A 23,572-nucleotide genomic window follows, 5' to 3' on the forward strand; every position below is an offset into this window, starting at 1 on the left:
ACAGAGAGAGACAGAGAGAGACAGAGAGAGACAGAGACAGAGAGAGAGACAGAGAGAGAGACAGAGAGAGAGAGACAGAGAGACAGAGACAGAGACAGAGAGAGACAGAGAGACAGAGAGAGAGACAGAGAGACAGAGACAGAGAGAGACAGAGAGAGACAGAGAGAGACAGAGAGAGAGAGAGAAGTGAGATTATTTTTCTCTTTCAAAGACGCACAACCATGCTGTCAACTGTTATTCACTGAAAACCCACGACTCACTTAACACTGCATCTTGCCTCTGCTTCTGGAGAGACTCAAAGATAAGATGGCACCCTGCAAACCCATAGCCTTAGACATTTACCAAGCAGTGACAGGAAGAAAGTGGAGCTGTAACTTGTACCGCAGGAGACAAACCGTGGCTCATGGCAATGCTTTCCAAAGTGCTCATTAAGACTAGATAATAGAACCAGGTGGTGGTGGTGCATGCCTTAAACCCAGCACTCAGCAGGCAGAGGCAGGTGGAGCTCTGTGAGTTCGAGGCCAGCCTGGACTGCAGAGTGACCCAGGAACAGGAGAGACAGTCCTGCATGTTAAAAAGTTCTTTAACCAAGAACATATTTTATAAAAAAAAAAAAATGGACAAGCAATAAATTTTACAATTAAAGGTTGCTGCTTAGAAATTTAAAAAATAAGCTTAAACTGTCTGTTCCGTAGAAAATGCATTCTCTTTTTGTTTAACGATTGTTCATTAAATTTAAGTCTTCCTACAGCCCCGGTACAGGGTTCATGAGGATAACTGCCCATGGCTGGTTCCTTAAGGGACCACATGCTGTGGGTAGCTTGGAGACTGTACTATCTCACCTTTTGGTCACTTGGGACCCCCAAGGAACTTATCCTACCCTTCCCTAAAGCCTGACCAGCGAAAACCCGCTTAGTAAGTACATCTATGTTGGTCCCGACCATAAGAAGTCTTTGCAGGGGCTGGAGAGATAGCTCAGTGGTTAAGAGTACTGCCTGCTGTTCCAGAGGTTCTGAGTTCAATTCCAGCAACCACATGATGGCTCACAACCATCTGTAGTGAGATCTGGTGCCCTCTGCTGGCCTTTGCAGCCGAGCGCTCTGGCCTCTTTCTGCAGAAGCAGCTCAGTTAGTACTCACCCTACCCCGGCTCCTGGAGTCTCACCCGTGACCCTGTAGCCCACCAAAGCACACCGATCATTCCGAAGGAGCTGTGTCTCTTAGCTCAGGAGCCTGTCTTTTAAAAGACAGCCTTATATTGATTCACTCTTCTTTTATGTTCTTAGTCCTAAACTGGGAGACAGAAAAAAAAAAAAAAAACTTCCAGAATAGATTCTCATTCTACTGAAACCCAGAGCATTTGGGTTGAAAAGTATTCTTTCCCTTTATGCTAAAAAATCCAACAGAACAGGAGTATGTTGAAGAGGCATCAAGAGTTTAATTTCTAAGCAATCCAAACTCATCACTGGGATATGCTAAAATCTTTTTAAGCAATGGGCCAAGTCGGTAGACTTTGATTTATAGAAATGTTTCCCTTAAAAGTGGAGAGGAGAATGACTCATGGACAATTTGCAATTAAGAAGCACGGCAGATGACAGAGATGGCCAAATCGTGCTCTTTGATAGTAGAGAGTAACTACACTTGAAAATAACTTTATAATTGAATAAGGGCACATTAGGAAAATATGATTCAGAACCAATATTATAGTAATTACATAAAGGAAGCATAAATGAAATAACTGCAGGAAGAATATTTCCGTTGAGATTATAAATGAGATTCTGGTGGAGCAGAAAGGCCTTTAATTGTAATTTAGTGAGCACTATAGCATTATCTGCTCAGTGTGTTACTTCATCATATAAAAGAATATCTGCTAATTTTCACTAATAAGCACATGACAGCTCTTCATATTCCTTCATTACAGCTGATTAACTGTAAAAACAGTAGATATTCCTTTGTTGGAGAAAAAAAAAAGTTCAGACTCTTTCAAGAAGACAGAACAAAGCAGCTGCGTTTCTACGACGCGTGATCCCAAGCTATTATTTGGGAAGTCTGGAGAATTTTAAGTGGTACTTAAAAAGAGCTCACTCCAGTTCCTCTAGCCTCGATTTTGCCTTCTTCCCATGCCTTGCGGCCCCACATCCTCCTGCATTTGAGGCTATGGTTTGTGTTCTATCCCGAATCAGAGGGACGCTTCCAGGGGGTTTCTGCTCCTAGGAAATCCCTGGGAATGTAAAAGCAGGAGATATGACCATGGTCATTTGGTGCCCAGATCTCTCAGGGACCTCTGGGATAAGAGTGAGAGTCATTTCTTCCTGGCCTCCACATTTCCTGGTTAGTAATCCCTCAGACTAGACTGGGAAGAACTGCCCAGGACATGGACGGCAGGGATGTGAGCGAGCGTGGGCTCTCACTGAAACCAAGGCTTTTGCTCCTCTTCCCCTTCTGCTTCCTAAAGCCTATGAATCAACATCCCTGGTGAGAGGGAAGGGTTGGATTCATGCCTCCAGAAACTGGAAGCACCGCCCTGGCTTCTGCTGTCCCTCCTCCATCAGCCCCAGCAGCAGAAGGTGGTCGGAGGGCTCTCTTCGTGGGTACCACGCAGTGCTGAAGGGATCTCCATATGTCAGGACACCCCACTTGGACCCTTAGTTCTCAAATAGAGAATGGAGCACCCCATACCTACTTTGCAGAAAAGACAGCGGGGCTCAGAGGTCAACAGCCACTGCCTCAGGTCACCCAGCCGAGTACGAGAGAAGCAGGAGACAGTCAGGTTCACGTTATCCTCACCTGTAGGGGTTTTAACAAGTCTGGGCAGGAGGCAGAAGAGTGGAGGAAAACACGTTAAAGGCTTAGGAACTCAAAATTGAAACTGTAAGCCAAACATGTCTTAAGGCTTAAGAACTCGGAATTGAAACTGTAAGCCACCCATGTCCGCCAAGCACTTTACAAGGCAAAAGCATTCTTTAAAGTATTTCCCTGTGTCTGCATGAAGGGACATAAAACAGACCCATTAGTAGTCTCCCTTCTCTGTGTGCGGACCTCAACAGTACACCCAGAAAGCCCTTCCCGCAGCTCTGCCATTCCCCTCACATGCAGCAGTGTGGCTGGGCAAAGCCAGACAGTCTGACCTTGGGGATAAGGTGTTTGGAGCTGGCTAATGAGGCCTGCCGTGGCATTGAAGAAAGAACAGCGCCAGTCCCCAAAGAACGGACATTAACATCCACAGCGGTGGAGCATGCCGACCAGCATGTCGTTCTCGGGACTCAAGCTAGACCTCGGTGCTGTGTCTCCGCAGGTCTCCTCAGGCTGGGCATGTTGTCCAGCCTCCACTCAGATGTCTGAATAGACATGTTAATGATGGCAAAGTGCAGACTGATTTCCTTAAACTTGTGGATTTGGGACTTAGGCATTTTCAGAAGGCTTTGAGTGCCCTTAGGTAAAGTAGATGTTTTATTAGTTGTAAACATCCCTCTGGCTCTCTTCCTCCACTTTTCCCAAATGCATGTGCTCCTCCTGAGAAAGGACATTTAGTTACGATGCTGGTGTTCTTATTGTGCGTGGGGACAACCTCTTATGGATGGGTGGACACATACATATATACGTACATGATAATGTTTGATAGACAGATGACAGATTAATGAGTGATAGATGAAGATAGGCAGATGACAGAATGAAAGATAGAGTGATGTTAGGTAAGTAATAAATAGTGGTGGTAAATATTAATAGAGGATAGATAAATGTTAGCTACATACATACATAGATGGTAGATAATGGCTATATGAAAAGATAGAGAGATAGCAAGATCTTATGCTTATTCTTAACGATATTGCTCATTATCTAGCTTGTTAAGGGCACAGGGAGAGTTCCTAGTCAAGTATTCTCACTAATAACAAATTGCCACATAAATATTATCATCTCCCAGTTGAGTTATGACGACACTCACCTAAACATTCCAACAATGATCATTATCTTTAATGATGTAGAAACCCCTTAAGCATCAACATCATCTATGATTGTGCTATAACAGATTTCAGTAGCAAAACTCCAGATGTTTATCAAATGGGAGGGAGTGAGAGAAGGAGCGTGTGTGCGTGTGTGCTTGTGTGTGTGCATGTGTGTGTGTGGTGTGTGTGCATGTGTGTGTGTGGTGTGTGTGCATGTGTGTGTATGTGCATGCATGTGAGTGTATGTGTGATCTGTGTGCATGTGAGTGTGTGTGTGGTGTGTGTACATGTGTGTGTATGTGCATGCATGTGAGTGTGTGGTGCGTGTGCATGTGTGTGTGTATATGCATGCATGTGGATATGAATGTGTGTGTGCATGTGAGTGTGCATGTGTGGTGTGTGCATGTGTGTTAGGTTTGGGGGTGATCTTTTCATAGAAAGACCCTGCATGTTTATGGACCTGGGACTGCCACAGCAGAGTGTAGACTTCACCGTTGTTCCTTCCAGGAAGATCTCCAACACTTGGCTGAGCACCGGCTGGTTCACCATGACAATCGCCCTGGAGCTCTGCGACAGGATCGATGTTTATGGCATGGTGCCCCCGGACTTCTGCAGGTAGGACTGATTCTGCAAGCATTCTTCGTCAGCAGTGCCATGCAGGGCTTACAAAGAATCTGGTTCTGAGCACAAAATGTGTCTAAGGCATCTTCTCCAGGCAACTAATTAGCAAGTCCCAAGTTCAGGCACTAGAAACCACATTTAATTATGTGATATAAAATACTGAAAGTTTTTGTTTGTACTCCTGGAGAATTAATCCATCTTACGGCCTTCACTTGTCCTCTGAATATTTATCAGCCAAAAGCAATGCAATAATTGGTGTAATATTAATGATGAACAGGCATTAAGAAATATGAGTTTCTTTTTCATTTTTAAGAGTTGCAGTAATTTCTAAATGAATTCATGGGGGAAATTCCTTGGATGGGGAGACTTGTTTTCTGAAATTAATATATTCCTCTGAGTCTCTTTTGCTTACCACATTCTAGCCTTGGTTCATGCACATAGAGTCAAAATCACAGGCACGATTATGCAGATCTATCGCTTTAAGGGCAGTGAGCATGCATCTCTGCTGCTTGAAGCCTGAAGTCCCCTCCTGACGACCTGTGTCCAGACAAAGAAGCACCGAGCACTATTTAAGGGCTTGGGTAATGGAAGGTAGTCTACTTGAAAACACAGGTGTAATGTGAGCACTGAGGCCAATCAATTCTGAAAGTGCCTTAGTTTTCAGGAATGCCCATGGTCTCCTCACGATTCACCCCTAATCTTCAAATGGGCAAACCTATGCAAAGCTATGTTATTTATACACATTAAGCAAAAGTATGCTTGCCTATTCTTTCGTTATTTTAAACTTAAAAATGCCTCAAAGGTCTTGGGTCTTCTGGCAAGAATTATACTTTGAATATATATAACAAGATTGAGGAATGAGGAAAAGTACTTAGTCGTATCTCTGCTAGCCTTGTCTCTCTTCCTAAGACATGACACACTCTGGGTAGTGTACAAAGATTAAGAGTTTATTCAACTTGGGGTTCTAGAGGCTGGCCTGTTCAAGATAGAGGTTTGTGATGGGTGACGGCCAGGACATAACGCTGTGTAAAGGTTAATCTCTGTCAAGATGACCAAGGGGGTTGAGGACTTCTCTGAGTATGTCTTTGAGGGTATTTCCTGAGAGGATTAACTGAGGAGAACAGAGCAAGCCCATGGACTGCGGTCCAGGTAGATAAAAGGAAGCCACCTGAGTCCGAGCGTTCCCTTCTCTCTGATCCCAACCTACAGGATAGGAGCTGTTCTTTCTGGTACATCCTCCTCGCCATGATGGCCAAACCTTCTGAATCCAGGAACTGAGATAAATCTTTCCTCCTTTAAGTGTTCCAGTCAGGTGCTGTGGTCATAGTGACGCAAAACCAGACAATAAACATTACAAAGAGACAGAAAGCGGCTCTTGTAAAAGACCCACTTCAGGACCATCCAAGGATCCAAAATTCTGTCATTTGTTCAGAAGGACAGCACCCTTGTGACCAGACCCAGCCTCGTCATAAGTATCCTCCCTGGTCTTTCCTCTTGCTTTCTAGAAGGTACAGGGTCTCCCTATGTAACTCAGTCTGGTCTCAAACTCCCCATACTCCTGCCTCAGCTTCCTGAGTACTAGGATTATAGTTATGCACCCTCATGCCTGGTGACCCTCCCCCCAGACCCTCAAATGTATCGATTAAACTCCAAGGTTCACTGCGGAGTCTGCATTCAAGTCGTAGCATGTCTGTTACCACGGTGCCACATTTTCCTTACTAACACAACAATCCAGCACAATGGGCTCCTTGTTGATATGTAACAGTCAGTCACAGAAGAGAAGAAAAGGCATGAACAGAGAAACCTTGGGCATGCAGGCACCCCACACCAGGTCCAGATTGCAAGGTCCAAGCCCAGCATGGATGAGCCTAAAGCAATGTTGAGCAAGTCACCTCATTGCCCTGTGTCTCAGCCTCCTCGACTGTAGATGTGGGTGCATCGATAATAGAACCCACCACAGAGTGTCATGGCTGGAGTAAGTAAACCAGTGCATGCCAGCTGTCTGGAAGGATGCCTTGCGAGGCACGCTAGCTTGGGTCCTTATCCAGCTCCTGATCATTGACGTCATTGGCATTGTTTCTCTGTTTAATTGTTGAGGTGCAAGAAATAGGTAGAGTGGCATAGCAAAGCAAGCCGGCTCCTCCAGCCAACAGTCTAACAAAAGATATGCAAGGTGCCACTGTCAAAGCTGATATCATCATGTAATATCACCATTAGGATGCCAGGAAGAAAAAGCATGAATAAATTAAAATGTTAATGGCTTCAAGTGTTCAAGGAACTATATCATTTATTATGGAAAACAAACGAAAGGCAAGTTAACCTGTCATTTCTCTTACGCCCAGGCAGTTTCTCATGACATCATGTTCGCTAGGATGGAGCCAATCTATAGAATGATATTAACAAGGGAATTAAGATAATGCCAACAAGCCATGTGTTGCCTCCAGCTCTGGACTTCGGCTCCTCAGCTGTCACTGAAAAGGTTTGGCCGTTGTCTGCCCAAGCTGCTCTGAGCAAAGACTTTTCAGAAGCATCCTGCCCAGGTTACGTCTCCGAGAGTGGAGTGTTGGGTGCTCCTGGGAGCCTCTCCTCTTAGTCATGGCTGTTGAGGGAAGTGTAGGAAGGTGTCTTCCCATTGCTGTGGCAAAATCCCAATGACAGCAACCTAAGCAAGCAAGGGTTATCTTAGCTCACAGTTTGAAGGCACAGCATATGCTGGCAGGGAGTCATGGAGACAGGAGCCTGAGGCATCCAGTCACCTTGTATCCACCGGAAGTAGAGATGGACACAGGGGCTCAGTTCAGGGACCAACCTGTAGGACGATGCCAACCACATTCAGGGTGTGTCTTCCCATCACAACAAACCAATCTCAAAACTCCCTCACCGATAAGCCAAGAGGTCTGTCTGCTAGGTTCGTCTATACCCTTTCAAGTTAGTCATTAGTACTAGCCACCACAATGAGAAGACAGAGGAAGACACAGACTCATGCCTATCTCCACCCTTTATTGTCAAGATATGTGGACTGAACGGCAAGGACCCAGTTCCCAACTGTGTGACATTGAGCCTGGCTTCCCTTCTGTAAACCGGACCGGAGACAATAACAACCAAACAAGCTGGCTGAGGAGAATATGATAGTGAGGAAAGATGATCGTATAGCATTAATCTTACTGATAAGATTATGATGTAAGATATACAGGTCGTTGATATTCTCCCAGGCATTATTTTGCAGTTACCTTCAAAGATATCAAGATTTTTGGTGGAAGAGTGACAGAATAGGACTCAGCTCTGTTATCTCAGCTGCTCACTGGCCTAACCCACATCAGACTATGAGCAGGGGACGTCCCTTGCATGTGACTATGAAATGGCATTTTCTACAGTCCTCGTCTAAGGATCAAATGCCTTTTGGAAATAATATCTTCCTCAGAGAATAAAAAAAAAACCTATAAGTCTGTCTTTCTCTAACTGGACCATTCTGATTTAACTTCATTTTGAAAGTAGCTGAAGAGTATTAAGGACCCCAACACCATACATGCACCCTAAACTGTAGGAGTTAAGATGCATTGTATCACAAGGTTAATAATGGCTTGGCCTGGTTTGTGTGGTGGTGGCCCCTGAGCTGGCTGAATGTCCCAGAAGGTGACCTCCATATGGGCAGTCCTGTGTGTTTGATGCCATGTGTGGAGCCCCAGGGTGCCTGGCAGCGGATGGTTACTCTCCTTCACGCACCAGGTGCTTTCTAGACATCAGGGAGGTGATGCCGCCCTCCACTCTCTCTTTAGTGGTGCAGAAAAGGGTTTTCCGTGGATAAAACAAACCATTTCCGCCAAGCTGTGACCTTGAAAGAGTTATTTGACTTTCACTGCTCCTTGGTGACCTTGGTCAGGCTACTCAGTGACTGTATCTCAGAGGTTTCAGCTCTCAGGTCTATAAAACGCTGATGGCATCAGCACTGGTCTTGAGAATCAGTGATGAGGCCACTAGTAATGAGCTCAGCACCATCCTGAGGTTACAGAGGGGAAGTATGCACTAGTCTGAAAATGGGGGACCCAAGGGCACAGAGGGAAGCAGGGTCCTGGAAGGGAAGGACACAAGTGATCTTCAGTACGAGCCGGGTCTCATTTCTGCCCCACTGACAACCCCACACGTAAGGCTGCCAGCTACATGGAGACTATCAAGGCTGCTCAGAGAACTAGCCCTGCTCTGGCTTCTCCAGGTTCCCACAGCTCTCACCATGACACCAGACCTCAGCAACTGCTCATTGTCACAAATCAACTGCTTTTTAGAGGTCATCAGTTAAATTAATCACAGAGACTTTTGTTCATCTCGCTAATCAACATAGGGTGCTAGGGAGGTGATGAACAGTGAATGAGCCTGGGTCTCACTTCAGGGCCTGGATCACACTTAATCAGAGTTTATCCGCGAAGGCCAGGTTAGAGGTGCCTGTGGAGAAAATGCTCACGCACCTGTCAGGGCATTCGGCCTCTTGAGCTTTTCTGAAATATCTATCCTTAGTTTTTCACCTGAAGTTGGAGGAATCTTTCCATTCCTGGGGTAAGGACACTCCCTCCTCACTTGGCCAAAGGAAGACCCTCCCAGACCTGTAGAAAGGGCTCTTGTATAAGATCCCTCTACAACCAGAGATCTCCTGGCAAATAAGAGGTTTGATGGCCTCTCTAGACTGAGATACAATCCCACTGCTTTCTAATCAAACACAGCATCGTGGGCTTCTTAGGACAGTGTGACTGTCACTTCCTTGTTGCCAGGAAAACTGAAGCCCGGAGGAACAAAGGCTTGCACTGACTCTAATAGTTAGACCAGCAGCAGGGATGGGAGCAACTCCATGGGTCAGCAGCCTTCTGCATGGTGCCAGAGAGGAATGTGGGGCTTGGGGTGGGGCTAAATTTTGAGAGGCAGAAAGCTGAGCAATCCATGAATCCCCAAGCTGCAGGTGTAAAGTGTGGGGTGGTGTTGGTCATCCTCTTCCACCAGCCTTACTGGAGGTCTGGCTGTCTCGTTCTATCCCATGGACCCCAGTAACCCTGAGTGGTCATTCAGCAACAAGAAAATTCCTAGTAGCCCCTAAAATACTGAGTAAATAGACTCTGGGAAGAAGTTTAGTCTCATATTCATATTCGAAAACCACTAAGGGAAGTGGTAGATGTAGAAATGACCCTGGAGGCAGATGGGGGGGGGGGGGATTTACTCCTGGCTGAAAGCCAGCAGAGCAGCAAGCCTCTCCTCCCATGAGCCTGTCCCTGCCTTAGCCTCAAGCCCCTCCTCCCACCCTGGTTGTTTTCCTTTTCAGCTATCCCTGAGCTGGTAGATCTCATTCCAGTCCTGACCCTTATCATCTGACACAGCCCAAGGGCTTCCGAAAGCTTTGAATGCAGAAAGCTTTGAATGCAGAACTCATAGGGCCTTCCTTGCTTAGTCTGGAAGCCATCCAGGAGGCACCTTTCGCACACTTTTCTGGTCCTGTCTCTCCACCCACACAGATTTATTTCAGCCATGCAGAGAATCTTGCCAGAGAGCTGACCCTACAGACACCCTCCCTGCCCTCAGCGTGGAGGTTGCACTTCTTCCTTGCTTCATTGACCTGGAAACTGCTGCCTCTTCCCTAAGGGATGGTTTCTATTTCCTGTGCACACACCCCAAGCCAGCCCTGAGCTTAGAATAAACACACGGTTTAACTCATCAACTCGGGTGATAATCTGAAGTATAATGCTGGTTCCAATATTTTACTAAGGAAGCCACGGATCTGTATCAGCTGGCCAGTCAAGGTCCAGGAGCTGGTAAGGGACCAAAGCAAGATTTGAACCGATATCTGCCAACCTGAAGAGCCCACATTGTTAACCCTTTGCCTTCCTGTTTAGCCATGATAGCCCTGGGAGTCAGTCCTGCGGGCTGGGCTCACTTACTGTACCTTGACTCTGCCCAGCTCACTAATGGTTTCTCCAGCTCCTTCGTGTACCTACCTGCTCCTTAAGAGGAGGCAGCGATGTCTAAGTCCCCATTTGTATCTTTAGGTCTTGCTGCCACGTCCAGAGCATGGTGTGTATTCAGTATAAACCAGTTCATTGACAAACCAAAAGACCTTCCCTTGGCAGTTTGCGAATTTGATTTGAGGCTAAGAGATGGCTCAGCGGCGAGGAACACATACTGTTCTTTCAGAGGACCTGAATTTGGTTCCCCAGGACCCATAGCAGGTGGCTCACAACCTCCTGTAACTGCAGCTCTAAGGCTCCAACACCTCTGGCCTCCACAGGCACCGTCACGCATGACACATACATTTAGACATACATACATTAAAAATAAACCTTGAGGAAAAAGGAGTTTGATTCAAAACATGCATTGCAAGTCAAATGAAAGGGGCAATTAGCAAATGGTCCATGCACACTCATTGCCAAGGAGGCTAGCATCCCATCCTCAGTGAGGGGCTTGATTGCCAACCCTCATCCCTCCTCCCTGGCCAGACTTCATATCCATCAGAGTTCAGAAAGCTGGAGAGAATTAACGGTGTGCTGCCCCAGTGACAGCGTCAGAATCTATTGTTCTGTGTACGACAGACCCTAAGTCATGCCGTCTCCAGACCGGGAGCCAATGCACCATAAATCGCAGGAGATCCCTGTTATCATTGCTTTCTAAACTAAATCATGATGAGTATTTTTAATCTCATTTTTTCTTTGCAAATTATTTGCGATAATAATGGCCTAAGCATTTAAATTCTACCCAATAATCTTATTTCCGGTCATACTTAGCACATTACCGAGTTTACAACTCTCTGTTAGCCGTCATTTCTTATTAATTAGTGGAGCAATGAGTCAGGGTGATCACCGTCATGGAACTAAATTAATACCTCATCCATAATGTGAAGGACATCTCAAAGGTATCGTGAATACCGGAGAGTTGATTCTGCTAGAATTATTAGCTAGTGAACATGAAAGCTGCCAACAGAAGCGGCAGGGACTGTTCCGACTCGGCAATAGTCCCCTGAGCAGAACCTGACACTTACAGAGGGGGGCAGGCATGGAACGGAATGCCACCTGTGTGCCTCATGCCCAGTGAAGCATGAAACTGCAGGTGCCTCCTCCTGGCCGCTCGCTGCTGCCTCCGCCTTTGCCACATCCTGATTAACTCTTGCCTGACACTGACTGTTTCCATGCCTGCTGTCTCCTTGGGGTGGATTGCTCTGAGACATCATGGTGCCATCTAGGAGTCAGGGTGGGGGCTCAGGAGAGCCCAGTGGCTTGCTCTCCTGTGCAGGCTATGCAGCTGGCTTTGGGTGCCCCATGCTACCCAGATGCAGTGGTGATACCACAGGCTTCTGAGGTAGTCAGCTAATGTCTTACAGAAGAGGGTACTCAGTAGGAAATGCAGGGTCCCACGGGTAGAGGTTTTCTTCTCTAAAGGGCTCCGGGGCAGGCCGGCTGAAGAGTCAGCCACCCAGGCACATAGCCACTGTCAATCTTCAACTATTTCCTGAGTGGCAGACACCCTGGGTTCTCCCCAAACACAGAAGTATGTCTAGAAAGTTCCGAGACTCCAGGGGACAGGAAAATGTGTTTTCAGGCTGATTTTGATGAAGCAGACAGTTGTGAAGCAATATTAGACAAAAGGTATGGCCTACTATTGATGAGTCGGGTAGATTCCCTGACTTTCTTCAGCTTGTCCTGTCATCTCTGTGCCCGGAGGGAACGCTGTTTCCTTCCTCTAAGCTGAAAGCTCTATGGTCTACTTTACAGGAAGGTCAAGAATTCTCTGAAGAGCCCTTCATGGGGGGAGGGCAAGGAAAAAATGACTTTGTTTCTGCTGTCTTTTCGACACGAAGACGTCACATTTTGAGGTAGACTTTTCTGAACCCCTGAGTTGAAGTATCCCTCCTGGGCACTTCAATATTATGATATCCCCCCTGATTATTCAGATTACCTACAAAATACTTTTTAAAAAATGGAACATTGCAAACCCCTCGTGATATAGATGGATAGATAGCTCAACCAGTGTCCCCTTGGGCTGGGGTGGATGGCTTAGCCAGTAAAATACTTGCTGGTAAGCATGAGGACCCAAGTTGGAGCCTCAGAACCCACGAGGGGACATAGGTGTTCTGGCACAAGCTTGCAATCCCAGGACTGAAGAGCAGAGACCATGGATGCCCAGGGCTTCCTTACTATCCAGCCTCACCTGCTTGGTGTGCTCCAGGCCAGTGAGAGCCTGTGTCTCAAAAAAATAAAGTGGAAGACACCAGAAGAATGGCAGCTGAGTTTGTCTTCTGTCCTCCACAAACATGGTGGCACCTGTGAGAACATGCAACACACACACAAACACACATGCACGCATGCACACACACACACACACACACACACACACACACACACACACACACACAAACATCTCCTCTACCCTGACTGTATGAATAGAAAAATATCCTAAAGAATTTGTTTTGTTTCTTTAAAATCCATACATGAGATGATTTTTTTCACTCAACAACCTATCTGTTTAAAACAATTTTAGATTTGCACAAAAGCTGCCAGAGCAGTGCATAAAGAGTCCATTTGCCCTTCGCCTATCTGTTCTGTGCTGAGGTTTTGCATAACTGTGATCTGATTGCCAAAACTGAGACATTAGCATCAGTGGGACTCTCCATTAAACTCCAGACTTTAGTGAGACCTCATGTGGCTAATAGCCTCTATCTCCTCCGAGAGCCGTTTCAGGATTTCAGCACCCTTGCCCACCCTGCCATCGGTCTCTGTAGGACAGTACTGCTCGGTCCTCAGGCACTATGTAGAGTTCCCCAAGCATTGAACTTATGGGATATTTCCCTGTGATTAGCTTGATGCTAATCCTGGGAAAGGGACCACAGATGTCGTAAGCCCTATGAGCATCTCCTACCAAACTGTACATAGTGGCACCATGTCTCTTACTAGTGATGCTAAGGCAGGATACCTGGGGACATAATGTCCTCCGCCTGGGGATCTGAAGGTCTTAGCCTTTGCCAACATTTTGGAGCCACCTCGTGTGTCTCTTCAAGATAAGAAAGAAAGAAGGGGCTTCTTATTGGCCTTTTGGGAGGTAACTTGAGAGCCACTAAAATGGTACAAATGGCTAATTCTGGGATAATTGCTTCTCTCCCTTGAGGACCCTGTGTGCATGCTGGGCAATGTCTTCCTTTCCCTGTGCTCTCCTGAAGAGCACACACCCCTACTTGAGCGTGTGTTACTTTCTTCCGAGTGCCTCTCCTTCCTTTAATCCACATGCTTAAGCCTGCATTAAAAACACCACTAATAATACCATCAGCGTTACTTGCCTAAACTGGTGAGTCCTGAAATTCCTTACAGCATCACAGCCATGAATCCTGTTTGCCCTGAGCTGAGGTCCCTTTAAGTTACCAGGGAAACTCCTCAAGCTGGAGAGGTTGGAATGTGGACCAGAGTCTCTGTCCTCTCGCTGGTGACAATCATTTGATTGGCGGGATTCCTGATGAATTTATCTATTGTATAGTGAATAATTTTACGTGGTCATTAACACATAGCCGGAGGGAGATAGATTAAGATCATGCTATTTCTCCCATCTCTTTCCTACGAATGGTTTGTTGGCACACCTTGCTTTCAACAACCACCATGCTGTCCTGGGAGGGATTTTGTATCTCCTCATTTTTTTCTATACTTATTAATTGGAATTCTCTCAAAATGGCAGCCTACTTCTCCATTTGTTAACTCTTTATTGCAATTCTCATGGGACTGTAGATATTCATTTTGCCTCGTGAGTTTGATTATCCAATGTTGCTGCTACTCATGTTGATGCTCAAACTTAAAGATGCTTCAAAAGCCACTTGTGCTGGGACCTCTCTGTATGACTCAAACCAGAATGATCCCGTCAGCACTGCACGCTAGTTCCTTCGCTCTCCTCACCTGCTCTCTCTAAAAAGAAAGAGCAAACCAGTCCTCCTTCTGTTGCTCTGTAGAACTCACTGTGGGCTTTGGGGAGTTAAGGCAGGGAGGGGAACTTACTCTGGACCCATCTGCCCCAGCCCAGCCTCTTCTACTTCTGTGGCCCCAGACATGGAGTCCAGCACCGCATCCCTTTGAGTATAACCTTTGTGTATGGAAATTCACAGACACCGATGGTTTTCACGGGGTGAGGAATAGGTAGAGTAAAAGGCGTATTGGAGATGCAACAAACAAGCTTACAACCTGAAGCAAGGGAGGACTTTCTGAAGGGAAAGGCAGACTCCCATCCGAGAGGGCAGGTCCTACCCTGCCTCAGCTCTGCATTCCAAGGCCAACGAAGGGCTCTGCAATTCTTTGGACAAAGTGTTCAAAGATGAAAACAACTTCACTTACATGAGTGGACACCTCTGAAACCACGGTACCCAAATCCATAAATCTAGTCTCCCTGTAGGTGGTCAATATGGAACCCAATAAGCTTTCATTCAAAGTGATGGTCCTCTTGGATAAGGAAATTGATCCCTAGCATCCGCTAGCTGACTTCCCATTACCCTCTATTCCCAGATGCTCCATCCATCACATGATATTTTTAGAAACCTAATTGTTTCTTTAGAAGATTGGTGCCAATAAGATGCCTAAAACCTAGGTGAATCACATTTAAAAAGCTGATTTGATATGAAAGAAAAGATTAACCCCTGTAATAGCGTGGCAGAATGAATTTGGCAGCCTTCCCCAGTCATGCTACATGACCCTGCAGAGATGGATTTCACACATCTATTCCTTGTTATTTTGTTTGCTTGTTTGAGATTTGATTTATTTACTTATTGCTGGTGTTTTATGTTTGCTTTATAGAAGGTGCCCCTCTATAATGCAGGCTAGCCTGGAACTCACAGTGATTCTCCTGCCTCAACCTCTTCAGTGCTGTAACTACAGGCATGGTTCACGGTGAAAGCTCTCTGTCCCTTTGCTTGTTGTTTATAGGTAGCAGACTGTTCCAACCCGAGTTTTCTCCATTGTGACTCTTCTGTATTAGAAATGCTTTCTACGGAACTGCACTCTGTTCCAAGTCCTCCTAGAGTAGGGAGTCATTAAAATCTGCAAAGACTAAAGGGGCAGGTGAGAGCAGCCCCTGACCCAAGCCAGGCTTATCTTAGAGATGTAAAGGGTTAACCAAGCACAGCATCTGGGCTAGCATGACGAAAACACATCTCTCTCCCCGGAACAACTTTAACCTAAGAGGAGAAGCTGCTCAGGGGTTTATTGTTGTCAGAGCCACAGACTTGACACCTCTCCTGATAAAAAGACTTGGTTTTCTGACCCCAGGAAGACTGTAACTCTAAAACTCATTTGAGTATTGATCTCCTCCAAAGAAAAAGAACAGGAGGGTAGCTAGCAGGGGGAGCATCTGGGGGGGATAGCTCCTGTCTTAGAGGAAGGCCCTCAGGCATCAGGTTTTGAAAAGCAACTGCAAGAGCTTTACTGAGCAGCCTGCTCCTTTCTCTAGCAGGAGTGTCTGGCCTACTGACCTTGTGATTGTGGTCTACACACATGTTAGGCTGTAGTCACAGCTATCTTGGGATACACATGGCAGCAGACTGGACATTTCTAGTGGCCCAGAACAGCAAAGGTTGTCTGATACAAGCCTTGATGGAGCCAGTTGTCTATTGTTCAAGCCAGGTAGAAGTGGGAGCACTATTCTAGAATGGAGATAAGCCTGACACCAGAGCACATGGTTCTCTTTATAACAAGGCGCCCACTCCCAACACAGGCACACGTATGTTAGAACTGGGTCTACCACCTTGAAGAAACTGATCAAGTATTCTCTTCTGAGGCAGAGATGGGGGATATAGTATAAACATGCTAGGACTGTCAGTCTCCCCTGAAGGGATGGGAGAGTTGGGAATTTCTAAACCAAGAGACACTAGACGCTAGATGTAGGGTCCATCTACAAAACTAAGAATAAAACAGTGACTGCCTACTGGCTGTCTTCTTTTTACTCCATGAAATCAGACTTAGAGTCAGTGGAGGAGAAACTTTCTGTAGTGATGTGGCATGCAGCTCTGTTCAGTCTACCCAAGGACAGAGACTCAAACATTGCTTATTACCTCCATACTAGACCCAGTCCCAGAAACGAGATAAATCCCTCACAGCAGACAATAGGTAGGTAAGCAAAAGCAGTTCCAAGGAGATTAATTCGCCAAGGAAACTGACAGGTGAGTGAGGGGGACAGAAGGTGAGGATTCAGGGAGTGTCTTAGTTATTGTCCTATAGCTATGATGAGACACCATGACTAAGGCAGCTTAGAACTGAAAGTTTCAGGGGTTAGTCCTTGACCATAATGGCGGGGAGCATGGTAACATGCAGGCAGACATGGTGCTGGAGCAGTAGCTGAGAGCTTATATCCTGGTCCATAAACAGGAAGCAGAGAGAGAGTGATACTGCGCCTGGCATGGGCTTTTGAAGCCTTACCCCTTCTCCCCACCCCCAGTGACACACTCTCTCCAACAAGGCCACACCCCCTAATCCTAAACAGCTCACCAACTGGGACCCGAACCTTCACATATCTGCACCCATGGGGATCATTCATATTCAAACCATCACAAGGAGGATGCCTTTGATTTCCAACAGGTAGAAGGAGGAACTCGAGAGGAAGATTCCAGACAGTGGCTGTCCTCATGGGCAAAAGCTCTGCAGTAGGGACAAAGTGGGTACAGCTGACAGTCAGAACGTTCAGCATGCCTGAAGCAGAGCAAGGCTGGGGTAGCTTAGGGCAGGACTCCAGAGAGGAGCCACGGCATAGACTGTCCTTGAAATCCTGCTCACTGGGAAGCCCCTGTGGATACAGGATGTTGCAGAGGGCAGACAGACAGACTGGTTTTGGTTTGGTTTCTGAAGCTCTCTGGCTGTGGGGAGTTTAGTAACAAGTGTGGAACTAGAAGCATTAGTGTCATGACTCATGCATATTGTGCCTAAAGCAGGAGACCTGAACATCCGACAGCACGTGTCCAAGCTCTCTGAGGCCGCACTTGTTTTACAGCCTCAAAACCCTTTCTGTTCTCTTATTGCTACAACACCAGGAAAACCATCGGCTGCAGTTCTTTTGATGAGAAAATCTGATCTGTGTTTATCAGCTTATAAGAGTAACATTCTTCTTGAATTGGACAATGAAAAAAGCACATTTTATGTTGCGCTTGGTTTGGGTTTTCATTTTGTTTCTGCTCTCTTCTGCTTTAATAGTGATCTCCCCTTCCTCCCACAGGGATCCTAAGCACCCTTCAGTACCTTATCATTACTATGAGCCTTCTGGACCCGATGAATGTACAATGTACCTCTCGCACGAGCGAGGACGCAAGGGCAGTCACCACCGTTTTATCACAGAGAAACGGGTGTTTAAGAACTGGGCACGGACATTCAACATTCGCTTTTTCCAGCCAGACTGGAAACCAGAGCCACCTGCTGTGAATCACGCTGAGGAGAAGCCTGTGTTCTGAGGTATGAATGCCATTAGCCCCAAGAGGAAGGATTTGAACTCCAGGCCGGGATTGGGAGCTGGACGGTGGTGCGGTTCAGCACCATGGACAGAAACCCACAGCCCAAGACCGGCACATCCTCGTGAGTAGAGATTCAGTGACACTGCCATGGTGTGGAACACTCCAGGGTGGAAGTATTGCCTTCGAAACTGAAACAGGAGCAGCCCAACACCTTTAGTTGTATTTCTTTACAGACGTCCACGTCAACAGACTTTTCTATCAGGTTATATCCTAACCTGACCAATAATCGGTGTCATTTGTCACACTCTGTGATTTGTAAAAGCCTGAAAGAACGGACATGATTCTGAAGAGCACATCTCCAACGATTTTCATAAAGCAAATGTCTGCTATTTATTTATTGAGAGTTTTTTAGTGTACTCTAGGCAGTATTTTTATAGATTATGATTATGTGGCAATTTATGCTCCCGACTCTTTAATCCTGAATGGTGGTTGGAATGTGTAGAATCAGGCCGAGGACTTACTGAATTCACAATGCTTGTTATTAGCCTGCAATCAGTGTTGGACGTGGAAATGTGTGGCATTGTTTGAACCCCTCGGCTTCAGGCAAATTGCTCTTTCAAAACAAGAACAGCTAGAACACTTTCTGATGTACATAAATGTTCAAAAGAACAAAACTGAAAACCAAAAACTACATTATTAAAACAAAGAGATGCTAAGGAGAGGGACTTAAAGATACAGCAGCTCTCTTCAGTAGTAACTGATACAAGTAATTTCTCTTTAAGTTCTGCTTTCCTTGTCTTTAGAATGCACCAGAAGATCCCTTGAGTTCCTCTTGCAAATCTAAGAATGTATGAGCCTCTCGCTGGCCTCTATGAGGATTAGACATGTGGGCTGATGGAACTCTGACAGTAGCTGGAAACTGTAAGTCAGGGTGAAGATGTTAGGGTCCCCCGGGTAGGAATCAGTTTTCTTCACTGGCCTCTCTTGTCTAAACTCTATCCCTTGCCTCTCTAAGAAAGTGAGAGGAGCGAGCAGTGGAGGCTTCTGAGTGTTCCCTGACTATGAGTGCCAAGATCTGCCCTTTCTTGAGAAGAGAACACAAAGATATTCCCCGTCTCCCAGCTCATTGCCCCATGGACTGTTCTGACCCACACACTGGCTGCAAGTCTTTGGATGTGAAGGACTCCTCCCTCACCCACTTCCTTCAAAACCAAGGTAGATAGGATGACGGATTTTCATTTTAAAAAGGTATGCTGCTAAGAAAAGTAAGAATTTACTAGGCTTTTCCTTGCACACTGCCAAAGGAGCATCAGTGTCTCTGATGACAGATTTGAAGGCAGCCGCTAATGTCATGAGGGAACAGGCATTGCTTTCACAATCAGGACAGGGCTTGGATTACAGGTGTCTCACATCACAGCACTTTCCCCTCTTCTTAATTAGTGATAATGTCCCTTTCCCTTTCACTCAGTAGAACTATTAATAATTCAGAGTACCATTGTGGAGATACAAATGCAGCCCAGATATCCAGACAGCAAAAACAAAGTATTATTGTAGTATGGCTTGAGTTATTAAAAGTCAGTTTAAAAAATGAAATTGCTGTCTAAGGCTTCGTGGATTCATTCCTCAAGTGTCTTCTGGGTTTTTGTAGGAAAATGAATTTTATTCTACCACAGCATGGCCCCTGAGCAGTGTTTTTATGAACACAAGAAGAAGGGTGTGAATAACACACGATTGATTGACAGGTCACCTTCACAATCCCTTGAAGAGATCATTTGTTGAAATCTAAGTAGCTCTTTTGACAATTCCTGTACTTAGGGAAATTTGGAAAAGCATGCCTGCCGGAATGTAACTCTATCACCTGGCCTACTATTGCACATGTTTGAGGATCGTTAGGTTATGTGGTTTTCCTTTTTAAAAGGAAGAGAACCCCATAAAGAACATCAAGACAAGCCCATCTTTTGTTTCCTCCTCTCAGATATGCAAAAGAATGAGAAGCAACCAAATGCCCAGAATGCAGCTACAATATGTAACTTACACACACACACACACACACACACACACACACACACACACACACACATTCTTTTCAAAAACATGGTGTAGCTAAGTGTAAGAAATTATCACTTGGGTCATGGTTTTACTGCAGCATTAAAGAAAACGCCAAGAGCGCTGCTGCCTTGTGCTGATGGACCTGGTTGTGGGCAATTGAGCTCATGTCTTGCCACTGTCATTTCCCAACTGTCAGACTTAATGCCATTCAACACCATTAAACAGAAACTCTGATATAAAAGACACAAAAGCCTGTTTACAGACATCACGATTTCAGGCAATCTGAAGCCTCTGTCATCCTTGGTATGTTACACACCTTTTTTTTCTCTGCCCAGTGGCATCATCGGACTCCTCCTGGCTTTTGAGACCACAGTAGTACGATGCCACAGCTGGCCGATCCCCGGCTTCTGTTATTTCAACACAAGAGCATTTGGCAGAGGCCATTACAATAGATAGCCATTATGGGCAAAGATACAGGAATCCACAAACAAAATCAATCACTTCAAATGGCCCATAAAAGAGAAATCTCACATTTAATATTCTACAGTAAATATTCACCCAAGAAAGCGCACATTAAAAGAACATTAGGAGGTAAATATTCAGTGTGCTGCGTGGGGACTTGGCTGTGTGGTTCCCATTCCCAGGAATGGGCATTAGGGAGCTAAGCCCCTCACTTTGTTCACCCCGCTCTTTACTCCTTAGACAGAGGCACAGAAGCAGGTAGATTCAGGGACACACAGGTTCTAAGAGCACGGAGTTCAGTGCTTCATGAAATGAAATAAAAACAAACAACAAAGTCCTCTTAGATTACTGCCAGATTTGTGCTCCAGAGACGGGGCACCTGTCTTTCAATCCTCCCTGTCTCTAAGCCATCCAAACTACATTAGAGTGGACACAGATGATCGCATATTGAAATAAACACTATATTTCAAATGACTTTTTAGATGGCAAGTGGACAGTAGGAAGTGAAAGGCAATGCAGAGATGCTGTTAGGATGAAGATGGCACTGTTTAAATACCTACGGACCTGTTCCGTACTCTCCAGACATTTGCCCTGGGTGGGTGACCCAGGGTCTCCCAGAGGGAATCCTACCCCGATAGAAGACCCAAGCTTCTCTCCTGGTTGGCCCATTCCACACCAGCTAGACCTCATTCCTCATCGTGCTCCTCTCGAGCCCCCTTCTCTTTACCATCAACCTCTCCACTCCTTGTGTCTTCTAAAGCCTCCAGTGCTGTGGTAGGGAGGTCCTTCCGGTGGGCTGTCAACTCCAGACCTGTCTAGGAACAGATTCAGTGCAGGCCTCCTAAAGCAGTGGCGTGGTGGGTGCCAGAGTCTACCCCACTACAAGAATGTCACCCTCTCTGAAGTTTCTCAAAACCCCCAAAACCTAAAATCCAAAGCCTGAGGCGGTGGGGCAAGAGGTGTTCCAGGTGCCGAGGTTTTAGCACCAGCACCGGAAGACATTGGAAGTGGAAAGCGGCCAGGATGTTCCCAGGGCTTGGAAGGTTGTAGCTCACTCCCCCACCTACTCAGGGTACTGAAATGTAAATGAAAACAAAAGGCTGAGATCCTGTTTTGTACTTGTGCCCCCACGATGACATGCTACCTTGGATCGTCCGTGTCTTTCTCTGTACGTGTCTGTTAGACTAGACTGTAAGCTCCTTGAGGGCAGGGGCTGTCTCTCCTTTGTCTTTGTAGCCCCACACCTAGTACAGTGCCTTGCACACAATAGGCGCTCAATAAATGTCTGTTGTTGGTGTTGACCACTTTCCTGTTGACTCATTGGACTGCTGCTCGGACACAAATACGTTCCACTGTAAAAGAACAAGCGATCCAGGGGGCTGCGAGGTAGATAAATTTCAAGTGGGTTTTACAAGGTCAGTTTCTAAGCACACAATGTGTTCAGTCAACAGCATTGACCTACATTTGGGTAGGACAACCTTGTAGAGTTCATTAGGTTTGCTAATGCTGGCTGGACTGAACACACAGGGAAGGTAAAGTTCAGCGAGCTTTGTGTTTTCGCTGTTAGCGAAGTGCTCTGAGCACAAATTAAATTTAATATTGACAAATGCTACAGCGAGTGCAGACAGGCAGAATAAACAGCAAGGACTCTGACTCCAGTGGCTGGACTGCAGAGGAAAGGCTAAACAGAGGCGAGACACAGATCACCTTCCCCTTGGCTGACTGCTTTGTGAGGGTGGTGGGACAGCCATATCAAAATTAGGGATACACTCACCTTAAAAGAAACAAAAAGGTAACACAAAAGCAGAGACAGTTTTGTTCCCATGAAGCAGATCTGAAGTTCCATCCCTATCAGGAAGTGAGGGGAAGAACATGGAACGTACCCAGGACTCTGCAGTCACTGGGGCCAGCTCCTGGAGCCTGTCACTCTGGAGCCTGCTGCTTCTGTGGGCAGCAGAGGGCGAGGCAGTGGAGGTGGTAAGGGTGAGCAAGCCGCCACAGACAGGGCTTCTCTCCAAAGGACAATGTCGGAGCCTTCTTGAGCCTGGGGACGCTCCCCATTCTCACTGTCTGCCCCTCCACATCCTCAGTCAGTTTTCTCAATTTCATTTGTTGAAGCTGAGGAAGAGGCCTGGGGATTCTGCATGGGAGCAGGACAGTGCTTGTTCTTGGACCAGAATTAGACATTTCCCAACTTGGGAATGGAATTGTTAAGGAAGTCATTCTAACAGGACTTCAGACTCTCAACAAGGGCAGTGTGGAGACCCTGGCACATACTGTGCCACTCTGTCCTGGGGAGCATGTCTTCCCCCTCCCCCCCAGCGCGAAAGTCACCACTCTGTCCTGGGGAGCATGTCTTCCCCCTCCCCCCCCAGCGCGAAAGTCACCACTCTGTCCTGGGGAGCATGTCTTCCCCCTCCCCCTAGGGCGAAAGTCACAACTCTGTCCTGGGGAGCATGCCTGCCCCCGTGCAGTCAACACTCTGTCCTGCCCCCGTGCAGTCAACGCTCTGTCCTGTCCCCGTGCAGTCAACGCTCTGTCCTGCGGAGCGTGCCTGTCCTCCATGCAGTCACAATTCCGCCCTGAGGAGCGTGCTTGCCCCCCTGAAGTCATCTTTGCATCTCTGGTTCTTTGCTATGAAATCAGTTCTTCAGTTTCCAAATTAGGAAATTCACAAGGATAAATCAAATGTTACACTATACTACTAGGTAGCTAGTGTGCTCTATGTATCATTTACAACACGTATCCTGTTTTGCCACAATCCCACCCACTTTAATCACTGGCCCTCCAAGCCACTGTCAATTGCAAACCTCATTATCCAACTTTTCTGTGGGCTTTTCCCTCTATAAATGCATTCAGCAATCAGAATAGTCTCATACTTCACTGTTCCCATTTACAGATGTAAACACTGAGGCACAAGACACTTCATAACTACCCAGAGCCATAACTTGTTTACTGGGGAAAGCATATTAGGAGCCAGACAGTCTAGCCTATTTCTGGAGTTTATATCTGTTGTCACCAAGAGCTTTTGACAGAAATTAAACTTATACGTAATCACTTCTGTCAGA

The 23,572-nt window shown here is 46.3% G+C and overlaps 1 protein-coding gene across 2 annotated transcripts in view; it reads left to right on the forward strand.

Annotated features, from left to right (window-relative positions):
* The window catches only part of St6galnac5 (ST6 N-acetylgalactosaminide alpha-2,6-sialyltransferase 5), a 139,629-nt gene extending 117,823 nt beyond the window's left edge, over positions 1-21,806 (forward strand). For both annotated transcript variants that reach the window (XM_026783946.1, XM_013350072.2), the window contains exons 4-5: positions 4,451-4,558; positions 17,762-21,806. In XM_026783946.1, coding sequence (XP_026639747.1) covers positions 4,451-4,558; positions 17,762-17,993 — 340 coding nt within the window. In that variant the 3' untranslated portion in view covers positions 17,994-21,806. The remainder of the gene's footprint in view (positions 1-4,450; positions 4,559-17,761) is intronic.
* The last annotated feature ends 1,766 nt before the right edge of the window (positions 21,807-23,572 follow it).

Source organism: Microtus ochrogaster, chromosome 21 (genome assembly GCF_000317375.1).
Source record: "Microtus ochrogaster isolate Prairie Vole_2 chromosome 21, MicOch1.0, whole genome shotgun sequence".
NCBI classification, from domain to species: Eukaryota; Metazoa; Chordata; class Mammalia; order Rodentia; family Cricetidae; genus Microtus; species Microtus ochrogaster.